The sequence below is a fragment of the Cydia splendana genome, chromosome 4 (assembly GCF_910591565.1).
Source record: "Cydia splendana chromosome 4, ilCydSple1.2, whole genome shotgun sequence".
Lineage (NCBI taxonomy): Eukaryota > Metazoa > Arthropoda > Insecta > Lepidoptera > Tortricidae > Cydia > Cydia splendana.
The window spans coordinates 3,293,857-3,318,383 of NC_085963.1; the positions used below are offsets into that span (position 1 = coordinate 3,293,857).

At 35.7% G+C, this 24,527-nt stretch overlaps 3 protein-coding genes across 3 annotated transcripts; all 3 read left to right on the forward strand.

The window, feature by feature from the left end:
- The first annotated feature begins 1,744 nt into the window (after positions 1-1,744).
- Positions 1,745-2,723, forward strand: LOC134789466 (uncharacterized). The gene has a single exon (XM_063760046.1). The coding sequence runs from the start codon at positions 1,760-1,762 to the stop codon at positions 2,714-2,716; it is 957 nt and encodes a 318-aa protein (XP_063616116.1). The 5' UTR covers positions 1,745-1,759; the 3' UTR covers positions 2,717-2,723.
- A 241-nt stretch (positions 2,724-2,964) lies between these two features.
- Positions 2,965-7,295, forward strand: LOC134789656 (GPI mannosyltransferase 4). The gene is made up of 3 exons (XM_063760247.1): positions 2,965-3,216; positions 3,357-4,296; positions 5,195-7,295. The coding sequence occupies exons 1-3, from the start codon at positions 3,051-3,053 to the stop codon at positions 6,063-6,065; spliced, it is 1,977 nt and encodes a 658-aa protein (XP_063616317.1). The 5' UTR covers positions 2,965-3,050; the 3' UTR covers positions 6,066-7,295.
- An 11,565-nt stretch (positions 7,296-18,860) lies between these two features.
- On the forward strand, positions 18,861-24,527 carry LOC134789657 (methyltransferase-like protein 25B). Its single transcript, XM_063760249.1, has 6 exons — positions 18,861-19,016; positions 19,100-19,554; positions 20,016-20,430; positions 20,813-20,922; positions 21,308-21,483; positions 22,688-24,527. Exons 1-6 carry the CDS (start codon positions 18,924-18,926, stop codon positions 22,765-22,767), a joined length of 1,329 nt encoding a protein of 442 aa, XP_063616319.1. The 5' UTR covers positions 18,861-18,923; the 3' UTR covers positions 22,768-24,527.

The window sequence follows — 24,527 nt, forward strand, 5'->3', positions numbered from 1 at the left end:
GAAAAGAACATTATTTGAAATTAAACGCATGAGTTGGTTGAATCTTTGTTCCTCATTTAATCGCATGACATCGAGTAAAATTATTTGGGATTATATACGTAGATTTAGACATGCAAAACTTAATTCTGTTTCTTCATCTCCTAATTTTTTTCAAAATCCTGACAATGCGACATCGTTTTTAGACAAAATTGCTTCCGACAATAATTGTATGTCAAATTGTGACCTTAATGAGTACTTTGAGAGTCGTGGCTGTCCGGAAGCTCGATGGATGGTCAAACCATTTTCTATTAGTGAGTTTTTAGCTGCATTAGAAAATAAAAAAGACACTTCACCTGGTCCTGATTTAATTTCTTACAAAGTAATTAAAAACTTACCTCTTCATGCCAAGGAAATACTGTGTAAAATATTTAATGATTTGTGGCAAAGTAATTGTATTCCCCCAACGTGGAAAACACAACATGTCGTTCCGATATTAAAACCCTATAAGGATTCAAATTGTGTTGAGTCATATAGGCCTATTTCCTTAACATCTTGCTTTGCGAAAGTTTTTGAAACCATGTTAAAAAATAGGCTTGAGTGGTTTACAGAAAATAGCAAAGTCATTCCAAGTACTCAATATGGTTTTCGGAAAGGTAAAAGCACAATAGATAACTTAAGTTGCTTGATTGGAGATATTAAGAATAGTTTTCGTTCTAATCAATATACTTTGGCGGTTTTTTTAGACATTAAAGGGGCGTTTGATAACATAGATCACTCATACCTTGTTAAAAGTTTATCTTTATTAGGGTTTCCTGGTCATATTTTACGTTGGTTATTCAATTTTCTTAACAATCGTTATCTAAGTCTTAAAGTTAGATCTACGTTAATTGGTTCTAAAGTTTCTACAAAGGGTACTCCTCAAGGTTCTGTATTATCTCCTCTTATATTCATTCTAAGTTTGGTTTGTTTCATGAAACAAATTCCGTCTTCTGTTAAGCACTTATTTTACGCTGATGATTTGGTTTTATATGTAAATTGTAAAGAAATAAAAATTGGTGAATCTATTATGAACAGTTGTCTGCGTAATATTCATAGCATATTAACTAATTCCCTAAAACTCGAGGTTAATGTTTCCAAAAGTTCTGTAATTCTTTTTTCTCAAAATGGCTTACATTATCCTCAAGTTTTATACAATTCTAACGTTATTCCTGCTCAGTCTTTTGTCAAATACGTTGGCCTATTTCTTGATTATGATCTTTCTTGGAAAACTCATATTGATACAATTTCTAAAAGAGCCGAACTGGGTTTAAACATATTGAAGTCGTTAACTGGAGTAAAATGGGGAGCAGACCCTAAGGTCCTTAAAACGATATATATTGCTACAATTAGAAGTCATTTCGACTATGGTTGTATGTTTTTTGCTGATGCGAATACCCATCTTTTAAGGAAGCTAGATATTCTCCAAAATAGGGCGCTACGAATTATTACTGGAGCTATGATGTCATCTCCAATTAATTCTTTGGAAATAGAGGCTGGCATTGTTCCTTTATTTGTACGCAGATGTTATATCACTGACAAGTATGGCCTTAAGTTAGTTAGTCGTGATAACGAAGTTACTTGTAGATACTTAAATAATGTAAATATTCCAAATTATAATTTAATACCGTATCCCAATTCTTCTTCCATAAAAGATGTTATAACTTATTTGAACTTTGAATTTCAAGATATAGTGCATTGGTCAAATTTGCTTCCCTGTTTTGAACATGAATACAATGATATTATGCGAGACGTGGTTGTCGAACTGGTTAAATTTGAATCGAAATATGACTTTTTGGAGTATCTTGATGATAAGACTGATTTTGTTAAATTATATACTGACGGCTCTAAAACTAAAGATAGGACCAGTTTTGCATTTTTCGACTCTTTTTTGAACATAGGAAAAGTTTTCGAATGTAGTAGTTACTTTTCAATATTTTCAGCTGAAGTATTAGGCATAATTTACGCTTTAGAACATATTCATGATAATTATATAACTGAGAATAAGTTTTTAATTCTATCTGATTCCATGAGCGCTTTGCAAGCACTTAAAAATAAATGTGTGAGTGCATCTGTAAATTACTTAATTTATAAGTTAAGAAGTTGTTTAAGTTCTTTATTATATAGAAATATTACTGTTGAATTTTGCTGGGTTCCGGGACATTCAGGAATTTTTGGTAACGAACTTGTAGACAAGCTTGCCAAATCCACAGAAAATATCCAAGTTTGTGATTTAAAAGTACCTCAGTCTGATTTAGTGCCTTTTGTAAAAGAACTTATGGTTAGACGGTGGAACAACGCGTGGTCTAAATCCAAAGAAGTCAAAGGGAAATGGCTAGCTGAAATAGTCCCAGCACCTAGCACCAAGTCGTGGTTTGAATACCAAAGAAAATATGTAGAAAGGGCATTTATTACAACTATGTGTAGATTGCGTATTGGTCATGCTCGTTTTCCTGCACATCTCTTTAGATTAGAGCTAAGTGATTCTGCTGTTTGTGCTCATTGTAATTTTAATGTATGTGATCTCAATCATATTTTTTTCCATTGTCCTGCATTTAATTTACAAAGGCTATTGTTTGTTGCCATGTGTATGGATACAGGTTTGCAAGTTCTGCCAAAGTCCGTACAGGGCCTTTTGAAATATAAACAATTATATCCTGTAATCTATGAATTTGTTCTTCACACTATTGGCAGTTTGTAAATATTTTATAAGTGATTGAAATAACCATAAAGTTTATGTCTAATGTAACTTTTAGATTCATATTATCACATTGTATTTTGTAATTATTGTTAGATTTTAGGTAGAAGCTGTGCATTGTAATTATTTTTGTGCATTTTTGTGTTGTGTTTGAGCTGATGGCCTAGTTGCCAATGCTCATAATAAATTAAAAAAAAAAAAAAAAAAATCAAACCAACTGTCAATATTGAATATATTGTGTCAACATGGTCAACATGGCTTGTTCGCGGTCGTAAATCTCGATTTTAAATCACAAAAAACAAACTATTGTGTTGTGATACTAATTAATTAATTTAAAATGTTTCTAAAAACTAAAATTTTAAAAGCTATTCCATTTAAAAATCCGGTGAGGTTGCCTCTCACGTACTGGATATTGGTATTTATTCGTTTCGCCCTTACAGTCGCTCCTCAATTAGGATATTTACATCCCGATGAGTTTTTCCAGAATGTGGAGGTCATGGCAGGTAAATAATCATAATCATTTGTTGCAATATAGCACTCTTAGCACAAATACTATGTTTTTTAAACGAAGTGTCAACAATTATAATATTTTCATGTTAGTACAGTGTACTGTTGACTAAATAGATAATATTTATTGTTTCAGGAGATATATTCAACATCGACGTCGCAAAAACTTGGGAGTTCAACCCAAAATTTCCGATCAGAAACATTTTAGTACCAAAAATGACCCTAGGCCCACCATTGCACTTCATTCGCATACTCAACCCTTACACTAAATATTATTTGGGTATAAACTTACGAACACCTTACTATTTACTTGTTATCCCCCGTCTGTTTGTTTGTCTACTGTCATTTGTTAATGATTACAGTTTATATAGAATATGTGTCTTATACGGTCAAAATTTTAGAAATAGACTGGTTATATTTGCAAGTTCATATATTGTACTTGTTTATTGTTGTAGAAGCTTTTCAAATACTTTTGAAATGGCATTTTTTTCTGTTCTACTCCTTTTGGTCGCTGAATGTATGTTGAAATCTGATAAAGTAATATATCATGATGAGTTTTTAAGAGAGAAATATGATAAGGCATCAACTCCAGTTGAGAAAGTTAAACTATTTAAGCTGAAAATGCATTTACCGGAGCATTCCTTGAATCATGTGTTTATTTTAGCCACTCTGGTGGTTATAGGGATATTTAATCGTCCAACATTTGTGGGGTTTGCATTTCCGCCTATATTCTTCTGGCTGCATCGTGGCTTGGGGTCTAAAGTTGTTGGGTTCAAAGACTTTCATGTTCGTATAATCACGTTTATCCTTTGTGGAGTACCAACGGCTCTGCTTCTCATACTAGTGGACTCTGGTTACTATGGTTACTTGACAATGGCTGATGTGGAGTCTATGAAGTGGACGTGGGATAACTGGGTGGTGACACCGCTGAACTTCCTGCGGTACAACTTGGACATGAAGAACCTGACGCAGCATGGGCTGCATCCCCGCTGGCTGCACCTGGCGGTCAACGTGCCACTGCTGTTTAGTGTGCTGGCGGGGATGGCTTTCATCACACTGTCAACTAACACATACAGGTGAGATAGCTGTGTTTTTTTGTCTTACATATGCAATATCTAAATGAGAAAAAAAAAGGTATTAGCTGAAATTTTTACTGGTATTAGCTAAATGGCGAACAGGCATATTAATGAACAAGGGCATCGCTTGCATGGACCAGGGGTTGGCAAGTTGATATCGCCGATAGCCTAGGGGAGGGGAGAAGGGGCATTGTACGTAAAATTTGATCTCTAGAGAATAGCCACTTCCTCCCACTAAAAAGCAAGAATATTTACTACACTGGGAAAATTTAAAACAATATGGTATTGTTTCTACAGTTCACACAATTATAGACACAACTTGTGCTGGATAATACGGGGTTACAATGCATTTACAATAGTTGGTCGATAGAATGCCTGATTCTGCTTGGTAAAAGCCATATCGTCTGTCGTAACAAAATAGCGCGTTCGATATTTAAGTAGCTAATTACGCCTGTAATTTCCCTGGAGTTTCAAGCGTCCAGTCTACGGTGATCGCTTGCCATCAGTCAGGCTGTATACATATATGTTGTTTGCCACCCATGCGGTATGAAAAACATGGAACATTATATTTTTTTATACCACGGCAAGCGACAAACAGTTGCTGACTTTTCGCTCTTAGGTTGGACAATATTATAATATTATTACTTATCTCAATCCTAGACTTGATTAACTGAACACCAATTTTAATGAATATCACACCGACACAGTGGCGACCTAAACATTTTTTTTTTGTAATTTTTATTTTTTACCTCGACGCGTGGCCTACCATGGCGCCCGGTGCCGTCGCCCCGCTCTAGGGTCTGACGTCCGACCACACATCTAAACTTCGAAATAAATAGGTACTCACACAAGCGTACTTAAAAAGCATTGCTAACGTAACAACATTATATTCTTCCAGGTTCATCCGTGGCCACTACAGGAAACTGCCCAGGATCCAAAGCATCACCGGCTTGATGCTGTTTTCCCTGGTGATCCCCGTGGCGCTGCTTTCCCTCTTCCCTCACCAGGAGGCACGCTTCATCATCCCCGGACTAGTACCTCTTGTTTACCTCTACGGGAACAGGTTACATCCAAACGAATCCGACCTACCCAATCACAGGAAACTTAAAAAATTACTCCTTTTTACTTGGTTCATACTAAATGCCGGCCTCACTCTTTTTTATGGCTTTATACACCAAGGCGGCATCTATTCCTTCGCTAATAGGCTACACAGAGAAATCAAAGGCACGTACGGTACACACACATACGTCATAAGCACGCATAGTTACAGCATACCCTCGTATTTGCTACAATTAGAAAGTACGACGAAAGTATATAAAGACAGGCATACTGGCCACAAATATAGGCTCACTCCAACGACCTTTCTATACAAATATGGCTCTATGCCTATGGACGAACTCTTTACGAAAGTAGACGACGTTCTTACAAACGCCGAAATGCTTTTACATGAATATAAGAAGCAATACAGATTCTACGTGGCCACTCCATGCTCTTTAGAGCTAGAAGTAGAAGAAGCAGCCAAGAAATATTATTACTTTAAGTTGGTGGACGACTTTAGGTACTATCCCCATTTTTGTACAGAAGCGGTGCCTAAATTCCCAAGTGACCACGACCAACTCTGCGTGGAAAGAAATCTCTTGAAGAATGAATCTCGAGCTGTAGATCTGAATATGTTCCAGAGAATCTCTTGTTATTTTAAAAAGTTTTGTCTTAAGATTTATAGAGTTAATACAGTTAGTAAATATGATATTGATAAGATTGACAAGTAATGTTATTATATATTCTCTTTTCTTTGTCAATAATTTGAGATTACGTTATTACCTTATATTAGATAGGTTATATAAAATACATCACATCAACAAAAGATTATACTGTAAAATTCTACTTGTTTAGACTACTTTTATATATTTAAATGGCGTTATTATACTTATTATTGATTTAAGATATTTTAGTGTGATACAGTAATCTTCATCACACATTCACAGTGTCGACTACACTTTTAGCTAATAATTTTAAACCTTATTACAAAGATCTATATAGATGTTTAATCTTTTGAATTCTCTCTATAGAGGGCGGCGCGTCATTAAGTCATTATGAACCTTGCCGGAATGCACGAAGTTTGATATTGGGCTGTAGCCACGCGCGCGCCAGTTGACGTCTTAAGCAAGGGGTAAAAAGAGTGTCGTGTAGGGATACTGTTAATATACATATTGTATAGTACGAATTTTCTCAAATGATTTTAAACAAAAGCCATTGTTTCTTTTGTGTGAGCGGTCGGCTCCCGTCGGTAATGCAACAATGTCGTTTAAAAAACAACTGTATCGTGATAGTATTAAGGTTCAAATGTAACAGCTCATACGAGTTAACATGTTTTGGTAATGTAGATTTGTAGAACGATCGACCACTTCAATGTAGGCGAGCCCTCATATTAATACATAGATTTGAACCTTAATACTATCACGATAGAGTTGCTTTTTAAAGGACATTGTTGCTTTGCCACGTGGTTAATACGGGAGCTAAACCGCTCGTATAAAAGAAACTATTGCTTTTGTTAAAAGCTTAGGGTCTTAGACGTAAAAATCATTTGAGAAAATTCATACTACGAGTATACGCTTAAGTACTTTATTCGTACTTATGAAGATTCATTGTGTGTACTTGTGTCAAACAACTTGGAGACAAATGCACATCTCTCGAGATCAACACAATGTCACAGGGGCGGTTTCTTTGTTGTTATAATGGATACATCACATGATTCTTTGTCAAATTCTTAGAAGTAGTTTGTTTGTTTGTAGTGACAATTATTTAACCAAAGCTTTAATTATTCCATTCCAAATGCTCAATATCTTAATCTCATATTTTTAGAAATTAGTTTTTAACCATAAAAAACATAATGTAATGAAGTTATAAACTTATTAGAGGACTTATTTTCGTATATCTACTTAGGTATATGATACAAATGTATTTGGTTTTTAGTTTTGACTCTATTTTATTCTTAAATGTTTGCCTCAATTCTGAATAAAAATGTATATTATATTTCACCGTGTGAGAGTAATGGACTGCTTTGCTATGAAATAAACGCTGTCTGCAAGCACTGACCTTAATCAATTTTTAACCCTCTTCTAAAATAAGTTTTTGGCAAAAATTTCATTTTTGGTACAAGCTTTTATCGCTGACTGTACTTTTCTTACGACAGACAACTAATACTCATCGAGACAATTCTAAAAACCCCTAACACAATTAGTTTGCGTTGTTTCATCACAGAGTTCCTATGGCCACCTTCTGTCTCCATCATCAGATCAGCTCGATGGTACCATAATATTGCATTGTCACCCGACTTACGTATGTATGCAAAATTTCAGCTCAATCGGAAACAAGGAAGTGGATCAAATTTAACTTGCAAGATTTGATTACAGACAACGGTCAGGTGAAACTAAATAAAAGCTTGTAAAAAGGGGTCATCCATTAATTACATCACACGTTTAGGGGGAGGGAGAGGGAGGGGGTCAAGAAAATGTGACATGTTGTGACATAGGGGGAGGAGGAGTCCCAAACTTTGTGACGTCACTTTAACTTCATCAGTAACCGAAAATTTATTTAAATTATTTTATATGCTAATATAATATAAATAACAAGTTTTTGTAACGATAATCGTTTTTATTCGTTTAACTTTATTTCTTAATCAGTTTTGGGTTATAAAATTACTAATAATTCTTTTGTCAAAAATATTTTGATAAAATATTAAATAAATTTTTGCCGATTTCGTTGAAGAGATGTGACGTCACACCAGGGGGGAGGGGTTTGCCAAATGTGACCAAGTGTGACAAGGAGGGGGGGAGGGGTAAAAAAACCTAGAAATTCGTGTGACATAATTAATGGATGGCCCCAAAGGAGGAGGTTCTCAATTCGTCGGAAGCTTTTTTTAATAATTTCAATAAAATGTATCTCCTTATATTATGGTGCAATCACATGCGGCGAACGCTTCGAGCAACACCGGCTTCCAACACTGCTCCAAGGGCGAACGGCATGAAAACAATGCAATGTCGTTTGATAAGTGCCTACTTCTTACCTACCTACCAAAGAGTAGTATAATATATATGCTACCTACTACCATTCGGCGACCATGAAATGAAAGACCTATACAAATCTCTATTTCGCGGATAGTAAATATAGTAATAGGGAGAAGCAAGGTAGATTATATGTCTCTACTATCGCTCATTCATATTCGAGCAATAGAGAGGCAGATAGCAATATTCGACGTTGGCGGAGACACTCTATTCTGTCACAGCGACCTTGTCAGTAGATAAAAGGCGGCAAAAAATAATGTAAGCGGAAAGAGTTGACTTACCATAGATTTTTTTAATTTCGCGCCTATTTTTCTAACAATTTGGGTGTGTTTCACTATAGTTTACAATTTAGACATTTCGTTATCTGCCTCTCTATCGCACGAATATAGCGATATGTCTATCTATAATAAAAGCCGTAACAAAGTACCGCACCGCGACCTTGGTAGTAGTCTGTGGGGCTACCGCGAATACCGAAAATCGTCAATTGCGGGCAATTCTGACAGATAAAACACGGTTTGCTACCGCGAAGACAGCCGTCATCGAGCGGCCCGTTCGAAAGACGATTATGGATCGAATATCGTTCCATAGACCTACCGCGAAACGCAATTTTCGGAGTTTTTGACAGCACGAAATTCGTAAAGAACTGTCAAAACACACGTTACCTCAAGAGCTAACGTTGTTCTTTCGTTTATCACAGTGCTGCCAGATAACTCACCTTTCAGCTTTTTATCCCGTTTTTTGTGGCAGTGAATCCGCGCATTGTTTTGCAAATATTTTGAATGTCCTCGGTTTTTGAGCACTGCAGCGGGATGAATAAATAGATATTTGGGGATTATTCTCGATCAACTCGCAGTTTCAAAGCAGTGCTCCTGTTTTTTCAATTTCATGACCTGGCAATTTCATTCTGTCATAATAGGGTATCATGCCCTTCGTGTATCTTATTATTATAGTTGATTGTGTCGTGCTGCGTGAAATTGTACTGTTTGTTTGTGAACTATTACAAAGATGTTTCTGTCGCAAGAGAACCTGGCTGAAGAAATCCGGCAACAAGCCGCTTCTATAGGTGCCTAATGCGATAAAAATTCCGCTAAGTGAAAGTTCTGGACGCGGAGTTTGTAAATACCACGCTGCATATTTCCACATCCACGACGAAATAGCTGTAGGACCCTGTGGGGCTACCGCGAATACCGAAAATCGTCAATTGCGGGCAATTCTGACAGATAAAACACGGTTTGCTACCGCGAAGACAGCCGTCATCGAGCGGCCCGTTCGAAAGACGATTATGGATCGAATATCGTTCCATAGACCTACCGCGAAACGCAATTTTCGGAGTTTTTGACAGCACGAAATTCGTAAAGAACTGTCAAAACACACGTTACCTCAAGAGCTAACGTTGTTCTTTCGTTTATCACAGTGCTGCCAGATAACTCACCTTTCAGCTTTTTATCCCGTTTTTTGTGGCAGTGAATCCGCGCATTGTTTTGCAAATATTTTGAATGTCCTCGGTTTTTGAGCACTGCAGCGGGATGAATAAATAGATATTTGGGGATTATGCTCGATCAACTCGCAGTTTCAAAGCAGTCCTCCTGTTTTTTCAATTTCATGACCTGGCAATTTCATTCTGTCATAATAGGGTATCATGCCCTTCGTGTATCTTATTATTATAGTTGATTGTGTCGTGCTGCGTGAAATTGTACTGTTTGTTTGTGAACTATTACAAAGATGTTTCTGTCGCAAGAGAACCTGGCTGAAGAAATCCGGCAACAAACCGCTTCTATAGGTGCCTAATGCGATAAAAATTCCGCTAAGTGAAAGTTCTGGACGCGGAGTTTGTAAATACCACGCTGCATATTTCCACATCCACGACGAAATAGCTGTAGGACCCTGTTCAATAAGGTATACGTTTTAGATTATTTCGTAAGTCATTAATCAAATAGTCAAAACATTGAACATTCACAATAAAAGGTCTAGAGCATTGCAAGATGTATGTTTCAAGTATTCAAAGTTCTACCTTCATGGGAAGCTATGTAGTGTCTGTCAGTATCTAATTAAAATAATATACCATTTGATAGAATGTATTTTTGTATTATACAGAAGATATTAATTTAATAATATATGTATATAAATGTTATGGGACAATCTTACCCAAATTGACAAAGCCCCACAATAAGCTCAAGAAGGCTTATGTTGTGATATATAATAAATACACACATGGAAAACACACACCAAATGACTCAGGAACAGATATCTGTGCTCATCACATAAATAAATAATGCCGAGATTCAAACTGAGTTGTTCGCAAAGTAGTGTACTTCTACGTTATTTTTCCATTTAAACTTTTATGGCAGGCAGATTATCAACATGAAGTGGGCCGGGACCAAATGGATGCCTGTTTCTCAGCAAGCTGTGTCCAACTGCTAAATTACCCCGGTCTTATCAGTATGGGCTATCAACTATCATTAAAGCCGGGTAAGTGAAATTTGTTTACATTATTTATAATAACCTCATATCAGATAAAATAATACTGTGAGTACCTGGCACACACTACTTAATATACCATGAATGAATATGAATTTATAAAATATACTGATAGATATTGTTAAAAAAAATCTTGGGTTTAAAAAGAAGAATTGTCCAGTCAAATTGTATTTGTAATATATGGGTCTTCTTACCTGATTGAAATGTTAAAATAAATAAATACATAAAACATTTACAGTTAAGGTTGTTCTAGCCCCCACTCTATCTATACACAGTGTTCCTTATATGTAGGTAATCTTACCTACATACAATAATTACGTATCTAGCCAATTCTAAAAGAAGTTTACATATATACATAATTGATGCTAAGTAGTACTTAACCAGTATTTCAGTAAATACTTAGCAGGGCTCTTCTCAAAAAAATAGTTATACATACATTGTACATTAGAAGTAATGCACATTAATCTTATATCATATTTCATAAATTAAGTACTAATAATTTCATTCTGCATTCCAGGGGTTTTCGATGCACACATGTGACCCTTCATGGGCCATAGGAATATGAAGACCGCTTGTTGTATATCTTTTCCATCACGGAACAATGGTGTTCCGGACCTTTGGGAGGCGTGCGCGGAGCCGTAGGCAACACGTGAGTCCCTTTTGACACTTAATGAAATGTAAGGGGTAAACCGAGCGGATGCTGCCCTTGCCCGCGTCATGGAACACACGCAGAGGCAGCATCCGCCAGGGTGTAAGGACTATTGAGAGTTGATGGTATCTAAAATTAACTAGGCTAATGCGTGCAAGCGATGGTGATGATAAGTACTGAGCTAAGGGATATAAATGGTATAAAACGCACGACTGCCTAATAAAATGATACGCAATTTTATTTCCGGCAGATATATTATTATTATTAGTCTAATAGAAGCAGCTAAAACAGCTTGTCTATTTCTGTGCTTATTTTGAAGGGCAATTTTATAAAAAAACCTACGTCTTATGTATACTACTGTTTACTATTGTAATAATGTTTTGAAAGTTGTCTCTTTAGTGTACCTTATAAAAAAAGATTGCCTCTTTATCCTGTTAGGAGGTTGATATATTGATCAGTATATTTCATGTTTTCCATGTGTGTAAAAATAATTTTGTGAAATAATAATCTTAACCAGTTTATTCTAATCCCAAAATATTTTAATTTTAAACTGGCTCTTAGCCCAGTCGGTAGTGACCCCGTCAATAAAACAGGAATTTTCGAGCTCGAATCCTGGTAAAGGTATTTATTTCTGTGTTTATCACAGATATATGATCCGGAGTTATGAATGTTTTATATTATTCTATCTATTGTATAATTATATCTTCATTTAGTACTCACAATACAAGCTTTATTTAGCTTTCTATTGGACTAGGTCGATTTGTGTCTTAGCTTTTAGGTTTTTACGATTTGAATATATAAGTAGAATATAAAAAAATCACAAAACAATAAAAAATATATAAACATATTATTAAAAAAACTAACCTAGAATGCCGCCAGCAGCGGGGCAAGGCCCAAGCTGCCGGTGGTCAAGGCCGCAGTGAGAGGAATCGACGTAGGTACTATACGCGCCGTGTCCAAGATATTTATTAATTACTAGCTTCTGCCCGCGACATGGTCTGCGTGGGATGATGATGATGATTGAAAAAAACTAACCCTTTCTCGGGGCCCAAACTATATCCATACCAAATTTAGTCCAAATCGGTTCAGGGGTTTAAGCGTCAAGAGGTAACAGACAGACACACTTTTACGCGCATTTATAATATTAGTATGAAAGTATGGATTGTTAATTTATTTAATTTACTAAGCCTTACATTACTTATTTTCAGACTTTATAGAAGATGTGTATACTACTGTATACCTACTCTAAAATATTCATGATTAGAATTTGACTTCATTTTTTTGTAACTTCGTACTAAAGTGAAACAGAAATTAACAACAACTGACGTTTGGTTTTCAGATACGGGATCATATCAATTACGTGGACAAGTCGTATGGTGGGACAACCTACGACACCTTTATATGGAGCAACAGCGTTAGTCGAGATTACTTCGAGCAGCTGGCATGTGTGGCACCAGCGAAATAGTGTACATTAGGTAGGTATGTGTTTATATAAATATATTTGGTGTTTCTAATCACGCACTACGATACCACAGTAATATTAATAAGCATATGTGTGTATGTGTGTGTGTGTGTGTTCATTTTTATTAATTCACACACACACACACACACACACACACACACACACAATCAATTAATCGTTTAGTTAGCGCATCATGGAAAAAATTATTTACAAAATTGTCGAATGACGCTAGATGTAAAATGTGGATGACTGAAAAAATAGGAATAAATTAGAATTGTACAATACAAGCAAAAGGGAGCTAAGCTAACTAAATTCGTACTATGGTGAAATATAAATTAACATTATGTAACGTTCGGTTTTCAGATATGGGAACAAGTCAACTACATCATTAACATGGACGCGTCGTATGGCAGGGCAACCCACGACGCCTTCATATGTAGCATTAGCATTAGTCAAGACTACTTCGAGCAGCGGGCATGTGGTACCAGCGAAATAGCGCACATTAGGTAGGTAGGTATGTTATAACTTAATAATTTATATAAATATATATTGTGTTGTTAATCATACACTAAACGATCCTACAGTAAGATCAATGAGCCTGTGTGAGTGTATGTGTGTGTTGGGGGCTACGTACTACAGACAGACATAGATGCACATGTTACGTCAGGGGTTCATTAATGGTTTAACGCAGCGGTCGGCAACAGGCGGCCCGCAGGCAGCATGCGGCCTGCTAATCTTTCGCTTGCAGCCCGGCCCGCGAGCCTTGCTGGCTATTTTGTATGTAATATTGACAAACGACAATATCTGATAAATTCACAAATATTAATAAAGTGCGGCCCACTTCAACATTGTTAACAACTATGTACTTATGTGGCCCTTGGCTGCTAAAAGGTTTAGCTCATCACGGAAACTATTTACGAAATATTTCGAATGACCCTAGAGTTAGACCAAGAGAAGACTGCAATGATTCTGATAGCACACGCAGTGCAACTGTTATTTTAAACGTCAAACTTCTATGAAATTATGACGCATAAATAACACTTACCTACACTGTGCATGCTATCAATATCGTTGCAGCCTTTTATTGGTCTAATTCTAGTTGCAAAATGTGGAGGACGGAAATAATAGGAATATAATTGTGTCTTATTTTATATTATTATCCCTGACAGAACGGCAATAATTGCCGCTTATTGTATATGCATTTAGGGTGAGAGACTCTTCGTTTGTTTGTGTTAGTTACAAATAAATGTTTCCATTGCGGCCTTCAGGAAAGGTTCCGTAACACCAGCGATGGTTTTTAAGCAGATATTAACCCACTATTAATATAATGTGCTTATTATAATTTTAGAAGACTCCGGGTATCCACTGCGGGAACACGGGACACCTTATGATTTCTGCAACCGGCGCCGCAGAAGAATCCCCGAGGCTATAACGCTATACAAAATAAGGCGCGCTCCACTATAGAGCTAACATTTGGGATATTAAAAGGTAACTTAGTGTTATGGACACTGATTTGCAGTTCTTTATTATTTTTTATTTATTCAGGCAAACACTAAGTATAAGTTTACAGCTGCAAGATGCCAAGACACTTATACTGTTAATAATACATTGTCAGTATCATAAAATTCATAAATATGTATACACTTTTCGAACTATCTCTAACATACATATTATGTATTACTAAGTTACCTAGACATTTAAAAAAAAACTGATATTAAGTAACATAGGCAGAGTTAAAAAAAATCCTGATACTACGTTGTAGGGACGGCCACTTGTCTGCGAATATGTCTGCGTTTTGGACTGTAGCTATGAAGTTAACCATCCATTGTGTAGATTTGCATTGGGGGGTGACGAGAAAGCTGTTTCATTCGCCGACAGATCCAACAACCATCGGCATAGATCCTACTATAGGCTTATACTTAGATACGCTTTCCCCAGGGATAGCACGCGCATTGTTGGTGTGTGTCTGTTTCCCGGCGACACTTCAACGACATGTAACTATTACACGTCGAAAACTTTCAAAATGGCGAAGTCATTGTAAACTAGCGTCTAAAGAAAATAAGAATCATAAAATTAGTATTCTAAATCAGCGGTCGGCATCATTTTAGCAGCCAAGGGCCACATAGTAGTTAAAAAGTTGAAGCGGGCCGCACTTTGTTAATATGTGTTACTTTATCAAACATTGTCGTTTATCAATATTACATACAAAATAGCCAAGGGGGCTCGCGGGTCGCAAGTGAGAGGTTCACGGGCCGCCTGTTGCCTACCGCTGTTCTAAATAATAATGAAATTCCTAGTAATGTAATGAAGATGTCAAACAGTAATATTAGTACATAGTAAGTATAGTAATAATTCTAATACCAGTTCTTATGATGTTTCAGTTACACCACCACCATGGCCACTACTGTGTGATCTGTGATCCGTGCTGTGCCTATACGCGAAGACCGTACTCCCGACGACGGCGATGAAAATAACACTGCCGGCTTTTCAAGGAGCTACATTACCAGCTGATAATGCAACTATTACCCAATGCCCCGTACCTACGTAGTATAGAAGAAGACTAAGACTTATCTACTATATAAGCAGAGGCTAGCAAACTAGTCTTATTTCCTATGAGGCCATGCTGTGGTAATTATTAAATTCACCTTAGAAAGCTAATGTAAGGCATAAGGATAATAAGGCACATATATTTGAATCGCCTCCTTTACAGGAATAAATTGTGTAATTTATTGTACCTGCTAGTTAAACTAATACACGATTAGCAGCACTAAGAGTTGTATTGGCCAAGTTGACTACGGAGTAATATACCTAGTAGGTACAATAAATTACATTTGTTTCTGGGGGATTTAAAATATGTGTCTTAACCAGACACAGATTGTGCCGATTGTGTTATTAACTATGATTGCATAACTTTGTCTAGTATAGTTCTGAATATTTGACCATCGATATAAATGATGTAGATATACAAAGATAGATAGATAGAATACTTTAAAATTTAAAGATGTATAATGCGTGTGTTTATTTTTCAAAATTCCATGGCAGAATTTTGTTACAAAACAATCAGTGTAGTAGTATAGTATATAACGATAAGCAAACATGTTACTCGTAAAGGAACACACGAACGAAATATATAAGACTTGTAATGTAAAAATCTAAATGTTATATTATATCTGAGTTGTGTAAACTTCGAAAACTTTTGGCTGTGGCGGCGAACAATTATTTCATGACACGGCAGGCGTGCCTTACGCCATAGAATATGATCGCACGCCTGTCGTGTCATGCGCCACACGTTGAAATCATTGATGACACGCCTGTCGTGCCAACCGCACCGAAACGGTTATAAATGTACCTATGATAAATAATTTTATAAGGTTAGGTAGGCTATTTTATTTCTTACTCTTGTATGTGCAAATAAACATAGTCAATGATTAGTCAATAATATGTAAATGACATTAGAGTGAGACCAAGATAAGTATGCAGCGATTTTTATAGCACAAACGTGCAAGTGTATTTTAAATTCCAAATTTCTATAAAATTATGTATTTAAATAACATTTGCGCGTCTGTGCTATAAAAATCGCTTAATATCCTGGTCTGACTAACTCTTTTCGAATGTAGACAATAAGGGAGGAGGAGGAAGCTTCTGCCCATTTGCCGCCTGTTTGTGCATGTGCTGAATGTGTTAGTCCCGAATTTTATTATATTAATATTTAAAATATAATTATACAATTTTAACCCTTTACCAGGCTGACATTTCGAAAATGACAATTGAATGTTTTACTCATCAAAAATAGAACAGATGTTTGAAGTGCCATACGTGGGAAATATAACCCTTAACCCTTAGCCTGGTAAAATTGTTAAATTTTTTACACAAATTAATAAATAAAACAATGTTAATGTGAAGACAAACTTTTTATTGAAAATCTCCCAACTACGTGTTCGACCACTGCCCGACGATCTGCGAGATATAGTCGCGACGCTTCCGTGTACTGATAAAAATAGCTAAATTCAATAAAATATACTTTGCGTATAATTTTATTATTTTTATTTTAACAAAAATCGGACAAATCTCTATATACATTATACACTTTCAATAAAGAATATTTCTAATCAGTCTAAGCAAATAAAGTTATAAAATTAATGTTAAAAAAAGACCAAAGTTTTTTCCACCGCATCAGTTCGCGGGTGTATAAGTTGGCTTCGATCACCTTCATCTCCAGCACCACCTCACATTCTTGTGGCTCCTGTTGCGGTTGACCGGGTTTGAGTTGTGATTAGGCGACGGACCGGCGCGGCTGGTAGACTGGGAGTCAAGGGCAGGATAGCCCTATGAGGCGCTGCCAGACATGCTCTGGAGTCTGTGGAAATGTTAATAAAAACAAGAATTATATTTAGATATATACAAATTATTGTATTAAACCATACTCCAGTGAACGGTGTGAAATTGAAATTAAGTTTATATGTCAAATCTAATTATTCTTATTTATTATAATTTAGACATTTGTAGACCTTTAAAGCAGGATATATAAGTATATATAAGTATGTAGCCAGCCTACTTGGCATCTAGGTAAGTAGGTACCCATGTACCTAGTTGGCGTTGGGCAGACACTTTTATTTCAAAGAAAGTATGAAAGTGAAAGAAAATCGTAGATTATCTCATACACAATCAGGATAGTTTCATGAGTACGAAACGTTACTGTGATCCAAATCAGTAAAAATGACTACCTTTGTTGGCCTCCATATCATTATAGAAATTTCCATTTTCCAGCAATAGCTGGAAGCTATAAGCTTGAACATATTCCTTGCCAGGGTGCTCACTGTAGGTCCATTGTGATTCCCACTAGTCTGGAACTAAAAAAACACATGAATTAGAGCATATTTTTCTAAAATAACCGGCTACAGGAGCTTCGGACAATCAATAGACTATTTGACCTTAAGAACTTACAAAGTAATAAAATAAATTACTTTTGAGAAAATATTAATAATAGGTAGATTGAAAATTATCCTTTAAACTGCTAAAATAATTATTTTATGTAAAAACTACAACTGTTCACTGTTTAACAAGTATCTTATTCTTATTTGTTTCATAAGTCGAGCGAGAGTAACCAAAAGTATGCAACGAAACTATGTAGTTTCGAAAGTCATCGGGTACTAGGAAGTAATTTATATGTTTAAAAGCAACTAAAATAATCAAAAGTAGGTACATTGTGATACATAGTTTCAAAAAGTCGTCAAGTACTTCAATTATAACGGTAATTTCTTCTGCTTAGAAAGTTTTTTTTAAAGACAAGATAAAGATTTTCTTACCTTTTCAATGTAAATACAAATTTTATAATATTAAAATATGTGGTACAACAGACAAACATCGGCGACATCAAGACAGCCATGAGACAGTAAACAATGAATTTTACATTGACAGTCTTGACACTACTGCTTAATCTATTAAAATTATATTCGACAAACAGCAAAAAATGTTAAATTGGTATTAAAACTTATTCTACGAAGGTTTTTCGTATCATTGTACGTTATAAGTACGTAAAACTAATTATTTAAGTATATATATCTCAGTTTTAAGTAAATTATTAATTTACCGGTTTTATGTCCCAGCGTAGGATGTGAAGTGTGATGCACACTTAACGTTAGGTTCGTTCATTCCATTCACGTCGGTCAATTCTATGGATTCGAAAGACGTAAGCCAAAACGAAAGAGTTTCCCGGTAGACTTCAGTTGGTTCGTTCGAACTAATTTACGTGCGGATGGCGCTCTATCGTTCGATTTTCACGGTAGGGCCCCTGTTACGTCTTTAACGAAACACACGAGTGTGTTTGAGTAGATGAAAAACTCCTTTGACCAGCTGTTAAAAAAAAAGCTGTTTGACTTGACATTGACAGCCACATTCACTTTTGTTTGAAAGTTTCCAGACGGAATCAAAATAAAAAGCTTTCTTTATAATTTAAACATAAGGTATAATTATAATGTGTTCGCAAAAAGATACAATTGAAGATGCAATCTTTAAATCTCTGAAGGTAATACGCATGTACGACTGGCTTCTGGATCTGTATGTACTAGTAAGTAAAACATACATATTTTAAACCTTTGTAACTTAAAAATGTGTTATTACGTTAAAAATATTTCTAATTCTTACTTGCAGGACTTTTTTGTAGATGATCATTGGGCAAAATTGCCATTATCATGGCGAAAATGCTTCGAAAACATGACTCCTCAAGACCTAGGGAATATTCTCTCTGGAATCTCAACTAGTCATGTTTTGCCTTTATCATTTTTATCTTTAGTAAAATCAGTGGAAGTTTTAAGCCTTCCTCGTAAGACTAAGTTGGAAAAAAGTAAAAAAGTCAATAATAATGAAGATTCTTTTGGTGGTCACCCCAAATTAAAAAATCTGTTTCTAAAACATGTAAAATTAAAAAAGAGGCATGAAATCAGTCTAATGGCTCAAGTTGTGAGTTTCGTAGCTTTAGAGAGTAAATGTAATGCTGTGATAGACTTTGGCTCAGGCTTGGGGCATTTGGTGCGGGTGCTGGCATACAAAAATAATCTTCATGCGGCCGGGATAGAATGTCAATCACAATTGACGGAGGAAGCTAGGTCGGTATTGGTCTTGGTATTTATTAGAATTATGTTAAACATTTTTTTAGGGTGTTTGCTGGCGCAGTTGCATAGAGCGGGTGAGCGGGCTAACGAAAAATAGTATGAGCAAAGCTAACTGGCACAGATGTGTGCAACTGATTTTACCAAAAATGGCACCCGTGTGCGTGTACCCGCGTCAGGTAGCCCTTAAACCCTTAGTTTCATCCTTTATAGTAAAGTCTAGTGTAGTTATAGATGGTCAAACAAATCTTGTCAGTAGAAAAAGACGCGAAATTCAAATTTTCTGAGACAATATTCCTTTGCGCCTACATTTCTCAAATTTGCCGCCTTTTTCTACTGACAAGATCTGCTTGACCAACTATAGTAAAGTTTTCCTTAATTCTGTGATTACTTTTTAATTTATATTTTTTAAATACTTATGTATTTATAAAAAATATACATTGTGTTTTCTTTTCTAGGAAACTTGATCTACAATTAGAGTACACAGCCAGTAAACACTTATCAGAAAGCAGCATAGCATCTCTTCAAAGACCAATCCATTTAAACATGACCCTCACTTCCAATGAACAGCTACATCATCTTAAACTCCCGGAGCCAATGAAAACCTATGGCTTGGTAGGACTTCACCCATGTGGAGATTTGGGTCCATTGTTAATAAAGCATTTCATAAATTGCAAACAAGTTAAATACATCTGTGTTGTCGGCTGCTGTTTTATGAAACTAACATGCAAAGGAAAAGAGAGTGGGTATCCCCTTAGTGAATATGTAAAGGGATTGGACAGCAAATTGTCTTATGTTAGCAGAGAAATTGCGTGCCATGCCATTGAAGTATACTTGGAGAGACTGACGAAGGACAATTATAATGATTTGAAGGTAAAAAAGCTTTTTAACCTTTTGACCAGTTTTCCACTTTGATAAGTTTTGTGTATTGTTTTTCTATTGGTGTCATTGAAGATGAAGATATCGTGTTATATTGTATGAGTATTTATTACTGATTTTGTAATTATTAAACATGTTAAAATAACTAAACATTGTTTTGACCAAAAGATAAATAATTATAAACTTTACAGCTGCTTAGGCAAGGCTTTGGTCTTTTTTAAGGTTAACCATTATAAAGAAATCCTCCACTCATTTTATGAAATAAAGTTGAGTCGCGATAGCCCGTCTATAAATGTGAGTTAATATAAAGTTGTGTACCAATACAGCCTGCATTAAGTAGCCTCAGAAGATAAACTAATAAAAATTGCGTTCACAGGTTCATGCTTACCGAGCAGCTCTAGAGAGGATTCTAGTAGAGCACGACCCAAAGCTGAAGCACGCACCCGTCAGGAACATCAAGCACTCCAACACCATGACGTTTCACCAGTAAGTTTAACCTTTTGAACACTAAGTATGTGTCAAACCCAAAAATGTCATGTACACGCCAAAATCACTAGCATAAGCTAGCAAATATAAACTGTTACCACTAGTTACCACCAAGTTGTCACCAGTGGTAACTACTGGGATTTTTTTCTCACCTTTTGCCATTCGACCAAATTTTGTTAAAGTTCCTCCCCTTGGCGACCATGTATATTTTCTACAGTGATTTTGAACCTTACTTAAAAGTAACATAGGGTTCAAGTTAGCATAATTTATGAGATCTCGATACCCTTGTGCACGTTAAAGGGTTAAGATGGTTGCTGTTAGCACAGTCGTATTTTGTAGACTTCTCAAGCTTGGCGGTGAAACTGTTATGTGATATTGCTTAAAGGTACAGCACGCTAGCGCTCGAGCGTCTCAACATTCCCGTGGTCGATGTGGCTCGCGGTGAATCAGATCTGCTGCAATGGCGGCGCGTGGTTACGCTGTACACGCTTCGACTGGCTTTGGCACCTCTCGTCGAAACTGTGGTGTTGCTGGACCGCGTGCTGTACGTGCTTGAACATGGTGAGTTGTCTAACATAATTTACATAATTGTTTGCTTACTTTGACAATCTTTACATTGGATACCCACACGTTTGAGCAAGAGGGATATTCATAGCGCGTTTACGGGATACTAAAAAATTAACGTTAATCTCACTTTGTCATTTACTGAATGCGTAGTGTTGATCCTGCTCAAATCTCATGAATCACCCTGTATATGTATACGTTCATAAGCACTGTCTCGCTGACACCTCAGAGCGGCGTGCCGATCATTCGTTTCGTTCTCTGCCTCATTAATCTTGTACCTCAACAAATTGCATGCTCTCTCAGGCACTCAAGCATACGGTATCGCTGTATTTATGTCCGTTGATTTATATTACACTTCACTAAACTGAATAGATCAAGAACCGAGGGTTCTTCAACCTTTTCAAATATGTAAGGTTTAGGTAAAATAAACTAGCTATTACTCTCCACTACTCTCCAGTAACAAAGAAAATTAAACAAAATATTCATCTTCAATACCTTTAATACTAAAGGAAAAAAATAAAGACATCTATTATCTTAAATACGTTTTTACATTTACACAATCCATATGTACAATACATAACATGACAGAGACGACGAGGGTTTACTTAGGAAAGCTAAAATATAAAATTAAACGTCAGAGTATAGTGGAGGAGCCTTCGTGCTTTACTGGTTGTCTTCGGATTAGTCTTAGTTATTTAGGACTCTCCCATAACGTCTAATAACTTAACTTAAATAATAAAAAATTTAGTGGAACGTAAATTAAGTATAATTTTATGGAACTATAGTAAGAATAATAGAAATAATTTACATTCTGTTACCCTCTCTAATAAACTAATAAATAAATGAGCAGGCCGCATTAATAGTTGACGAAGACGTTATACATTTAACCTTAGAATACACGCTACCTACAGATAGATATACTAAGGATTGTGTAGTAAATATAAATTAAATGACATCAATGGTTTTTTGGCATTAACAATTTGGCACTTTCCAACACAATTTAGGTACAAATAGACTAGATTAATATTTAATAACACATAAAATATATTAGGTAAGTACTTCCTATTAGTAGGCCGGAATATTGAAACATTTGGAACTTGTTATCCCAGGAACTTAAGTACAAACTTATTTAGGACATATGTGCGCCTGGCAGCCTTGGTAAATACAAAATAAATACAATTCGTTTTTTCTTTTGTTTTAGGTTTATCCTGTGAGATTCATCCAGTATTCGATCCAAAGCTGTCACCTCGAAACCACATCATCGTAGGCAAGAGAACTTGACGGGCAGAATTGGTAACTTTGTACCTTTTTAACCTTTTAACCAGGACTGTCTGTGTCTGTTATAAGTGAGAGTTTAAAAAGCGCTGCTATGCCATTGCCAACATTACTCAAAATAAAATTGATAGCTATTCAAATAAAAAAAAAATGATAACTGGCCAAAGGGTTAAAATGTGCTGAGAATATTTTATTGGTATAAGTTATAATTTTTTTTTTATTGTGATAATCAAATAGAATGGAAGGAAATATATACTTACGTATTTTTTGAATATTTGTTTGATTTCTATTGCTTACGTCTGAAGGTATTCACTTACTAAATCTATTGTAATTACTTACACGTGTTAAAGTGAGGTAAGTCTTTATATACTATAAGTTTCTATAGGTATAATTGCTTTGATATGATTAGTGATTATTTTACAATCAGTATCTATACTATTCACATTCTCGATTCTATACACATGGTCAATACGATTAAGTACTATTTTATATCCGTCAATTCATTCAAGTTTATGCTCATACCTAATTTAGAATTTAAAAAAATATTTCAATTTAAATATAAGGCAAAACGATCCTTTGATTTATACGCCAATATTAAAATATCTAAAATTCCTATTACACTGTTACGTGAGTAATTTTTAACCTCTTGACCGAGTTTACACAAATGAATTTTAGTCGCTATTGTTACATTTTATTATAAACTCATTATACTTGTATCAAATAAATTTAAATGAGCAATTGAACTTGCCAATAATATTTTTTGGTAGGTGTCGATAATGGATTTTCGTAAACTGTATATATAGCTTAAGTACATTATTACTCGATTATATATTTTCTTAATATAACAAAATTCTATAAACACTACCTAACTATTTTTTGGCCTTTATTCTTCAACCGACGTAATTTTTTCAACCTAATATAAATGTGATAAGCTAACTAATTTACAATAATTTTGTACGACAGGCAACTCCTATAAAACTAAATATATTGTTAAACTTAAATCGAAGACACAAAAATATACCTATACTTACATAGAAAACTCTCACATCTGTTAGACAAGTTTGAAGTAGATATAATTGCATAGCATATAAATCGTTTAATTCTTGCTACAACCGCTTAGAAAAGAAACAAATAATCTAGACATCCTTCGCTGTCAGAGTCGCTTTAATTTAGGTACTTAAATGGTAAAACAGGTTAACCAGTTTAAAGGTCGCGTGGTATGATGGTATTGATGGTCCATGATAGTTCATTTTTATATGGAGTAGGTAGCTGTCACGAGTGTGAGTGCGTAAAATGTTTGTAGTCATATTTAGAAGTACCGTTAAAAACCTACTAATAAAAATACGCCAAGAAACTCTCGAGACCATCATTCGATGCGAGAGGTATAAGACTGGAATGTTTTGCTCATGGAAGTCAAAAAGGTATCAGATGCAAGAGCTTTCTCTAGACATTCATCCCTGATTCCCTATTCTTTCTTTTCTGAACATTACTTTCCTTCAAGCAAATCGCATCAATAATCCAAGGTCGAGTCGCAGTGATCACGCGTTAGCAGGGGGCTGGGGCAGCATCGGCGCTGGTTCTTCATCAGAATCGTCAGAGTGGACACGAGTGAAGCGCCGTCGTTCGAGCAGCCGGCGTAGTTTGAACTCGCCGTGCCCGTACTCCCAGCGACGTCGCGTCACGCCTTTGCGACCTATTGAACCAGACTTTTGAAGTAGGGAATTTATTTGGCCTAGGCTATATCGGCCATCTAATAACCATTTCTT